General features: G+C 34.1%; 1 protein-coding gene across 2 annotated transcripts in view; it reads left to right on the top strand.

Moving 5' to 3' along the window:
* The window catches only part of LOC106872607 (uncharacterized), a 52,366-nt gene extending 48,622 nt beyond the window's left edge, over positions 1-3,744 (top strand). The window contains exons 15-16 of one of the 2 annotated variants that reach the window (XR_016243066.1): positions 2,999-3,398; positions 3,458-3,744. Coding sequence is in view for 1 of the 2 variants with exons in the window: in XM_089357215.1 (XP_089213341.1) it covers positions 2,999-3,132 (134 nt within the window). In the remaining variant the exon portion in view is untranslated. Of the gene's footprint in view, positions 1-2,998 lie in introns of both variants that reach the window. The other variant, XM_089357215.1, reaches the window with a different exon arrangement.
* Positions 3,745-4,277: the final 533 nt, after the last annotated feature.

Here is a 4,277-nt window from a genome sequence, read left to right as displayed (position 1 = left end):
GAAAAACTGAGTTGTCAGAAAGTACTCCTCGGTAACTTACTAATATAAAAACTAAAAAGACGTTAGAATTACATAGGTATGGTGTTATTAATTATTTTGTAATGTGTTCTTGTTCTTGGAGTCATGTCTATTTAACAACACCACACCTATGTAATTCTAACGTCTTTTTAGTTTTTATATAAGCTACCGACGAGTACTTTCTGACAGCTCAGTTTTTCTAATATGAATATCTTATCTTTCTGTACGAAACAATTGTATAGCAACATGAGTAACTATCATCCATGTTAACATCTAATCTCCTTCATTTACATAAATATGAATTAATTTGTTGAACTGTGTTTAATAAGTTAAATCATATACTGATTATATATATATGTATATGTATATATATATATATATATTTATATATATATATGTGTATATATATGTGTATATATATGTATATATATGTATATATATGTATATATATATATATATATATATATATATATTGTGGAAGCAATTTGAAGATAACTGGAAGCTGAGGCATTGTTATCCAAATAATAATAATAATTTGCTAGGAAGCAGAGGTAAACAGATTAGGGTGGTGTGTAAAAAAGAAAAACACCGTGGAGCTATTGTTAAGACATGTGAAGAAGTCTGGCGTCATCAAAATTGATAATCGTGTGAAGAAAGAAAAACTTGAAGAGGAAAAGAACACACATATATGCACACACATACACATATGTATACACGCTCACACGCACGCACATGCACATACACACAAAGAAACAGCGTGGACGGAAAAATGTACGGTCAGCTTGCAAGAGATACGGATGCCAAGACAGATACAGAAGACCGGTGACTATGGATAGGGATGAGGCAGAAGTGCTTATATGCGCAGCACAAGAACAAGCATTAAGGACTAACTCTGTGAAGTGCAGAATCGACAACACTACCGAGATCTACAAATACAGAATGTGCGGTGAGAAGGGTGAAACGGTATGGCACATTATTTGTGAATTCCCGAAATTGGCACAACATGATTGCAAAAGACGACATAACATCATAGCAAAGTATAATCCATTGGGAGCTCTGCTGAAATCGCAGCCTACAAAGAACAAAGACGTGGTATGAGAAAACCCCGGAAGGACTCACCGAGAATGAAGATTGCAAAATCCTCTGGGATGCAATGATTCAGTGCGATCACCTAACCAGATATCGGAAACCGGATACTGTTGTGGTGAGTAAAAAAGAAAGAACTTGCATGATAATCGACATAGCATGTTCAGGTGACAACAGAATCAAAGAGAAAGAAGAAGAAAAACGGAACAACTACGATGATTTGAAGCGGGAAATACGAAGGTTGTGCTCAATGAGGAGAGTAGATGTGATATCAATAGAATTGGTGCACTTGGAAGTATCAGCACTCAACAACCAGCATGGCTCAAAAAGGTTGGTACAAATGGAAAGATAGAACACCTACAAAAATCAGCTTGCTTGGAACTGCAAGAATTCTTCGCAAGGTTCATGAAGCATGATCAGTAAACAAATGTCACTTTAGTCTGCTGGCTGTGGACATCTGACACTTTCCATCATACCCAGCAAAATAAGCTGAGAGTTTTCATTAAGTAATAATAATAATAATAATAATAATAATAATAATAATAATAATAATAATAATAATAATAATAATAATAATAAATGACCCGATGCAATATCAGGCAGTGATTCACATAGCTTCTGTTATTAACTGATTTGAAGTGTCAAAAGGTGAAATGCAAAGTCGGCTCAATAATAATAATAATAATAATAATAATAATAATAATAATAATAATAATAATAATAATAATAATAATAATAAATGACCTGATGCAATACCAGGCAGTGATTCACATAGCTTCTGTTATTGATTGATTTGAAGTGTCAAAGGGTGAAACGCAACGTCGGAAGAAATACCGCTTAGCCTTTTTTTCCAGAGCGGTAACGATTCTGGCAGGTCACCATCTTTGAGATGACTGAAATATTGATCCAAATTTAGTTCGCAGTTTTACCGTTTCTCCGAAATCAGTGTCTGAATATACAACCATGCCAGTCGTGTGTGACTAGATCTATGATCAAAAGCGTTGCACTTGTGATCGGTTATTTTGACTTAATACATCTAAGATGAGATAATTTTTTTAAAGACAGTGAATTTGAGAGAAACTTGATTGCAGTTTCTAACAGGTCGAGCACCACTCCGAAACTTTATCAAAAGGAAAATATAAATTAAATAAAGCGTTTTGCGTTATTTTCTTGTGTTAATATCAAGTTGTTGATGTTTAATCCTAGTTCAACCTTGAGTAAACATATGTTCAGACATTATCCACTTTTATTCAGATATTATCCACTCCATCATTTTGTTTAATGAATAACTGTTGGCTGCAATTCAAGAAACATTTGGCTGTAATTTCATGAGGTCGAGTAACTGCATAGTGACTAATTCGTTCGTTAGTTCTTGTTTTAATTGTAGCTTATGTCGCCATTGATACTACAAGGCAAGAGGTGTTGAGGTGATTATAACGTTAAGGGAGTGTTATATACCACATTATTACAATACATATTGTAATAATAATAATAATAATAATAATAATAATAATAATAATAATAATCCTTCGATAGAATTTATAAATATGTTAATGAATCGCTACGCGCGTTTCCACAAACCACGTTTTTCTGACATGAAGTGTTTTGCCCAGGAACATAAAACAACACCTGGTCAGGAAATGGAAACCAAGATCTTGAGATCGTAAATGCAACACTCTGACCAGCAGTCCACGCACCCCACCTCTCTCTTTCGCGCGCTTTCTCTCTCTCTCTCTTTTATATACTCACACATATACACTTAGATATATGTAAGATATATAAGATATATATGTATGTATGTATGTATGTATGTATGCATGCATGCATGCATGCGTGTATGTATGTATGTATGTATGTTTGTATGTATACAGGCATTAAAATTTTCTTTTCACAGGTGCCATGGCTGGACTTGGTATTGGTATGTTGATAGTTGGAGGTTTAATTGGTTACGCGGTGGGCAAATTTCTTGTGAAGAAGAAAAAAGAATCAGCTTTTAAAGGAATGAGGTTTGAAAATTTGGAAAAGTAACTGAATTTTGTCGAATATGATAGATAAATGTTATTTTGGAAACGGAAGCCTTTTAAAGCAGAGGGAGTGTATATACGTTTATCAATTTGTGTAGTAAGATTCCTGATGTGAGAATGTGTGTTGAAACAGATATTGTTGTATTTCGGGACAGTCATTTTTTTTTTTGCCAAATAAGCACACGCACTATATATTTGTTCTTCACTCGTTTATTACTGTTTTTATTTTCTTCTATATTTTAACTCATATCCATTGTCCAGAAATCTTTCGTCACACAACTGTGTCCTCTTCAGCGACCACGAAAACGAAAAAAAGTGTTGCTGAAGAGGTCACAGATGTGTGACGAAAGATTTCCGGACAATGGACACGAATTAAAATAGAAAAAAAAATTAAGAACAGTAATAAACGAATGAAGAACAAATATATAGTGCGTGTGTTTATCTGGCAAAAAAAATGACCGTCTCAAAATACAACAATAGGAGTGTATATATTTAATTAAATTGCTTGGCTCACTTGTTTGTTTTCTATTATCAATGCCAAGAAGTCAAATCTAGAAATGAAGACGTATGCATTGTACAGTTGTTAATAATTCAATAAAATTATTACGTTATAGAACTTCGTTTGTTTCTCAGTTTTATTTGCCTTTTACTTGTTCCGGTCATAGCAGTACCTCGAAGGGTTTAGTGGATCAAATCACACCCAGGATTTATTTTGGTCGAATTCTGGTTGAAGCAGACCATATAACGTCTCATAACATTTTTTATCTTTGGGAATTTTCAGAAAATTTTTTTGCGAATTTGTGTTCTACACACGGTAATTCATACTCTTTTACTCTTTTACTTGTTTCAGTCATTTGACTGTGGCCATGCTGGAACACCGCCTTTAGTCGAGCAAATCAACCCCAGGACTTATTCTTTGTAAGCCTAGTACTTATTCTATCGGTTTCTTTCGCCGAACCGCTAAGTTACGGGGACGTAAACACACCAGCATCGGTTGTCAAGCGATGTTGGGAGACAAACACAGACACACAAACATATACAAACACATACATATATATATATATATATATATATATATGTATACATATATAAGACGGGCGTCTTTCAGTTTCCGTCTACCAAATCCACTCAGAAGGCTTTGGTCAGCCC

Source organism: Octopus bimaculoides, chromosome 9 (genome assembly GCF_046866305.1).
Source record: "Octopus bimaculoides isolate indiv1 chromosome 9, ASM4686630v1, whole genome shotgun sequence".
In the NCBI taxonomy this organism is placed as follows: Eukaryota; Metazoa; Mollusca; class Cephalopoda; order Octopoda; family Octopodidae; genus Octopus; species Octopus bimaculoides.
Note: the sequence above shows the minus strand (reverse complement) of the source record. Positions and strands in the feature narration are given on the sequence as shown.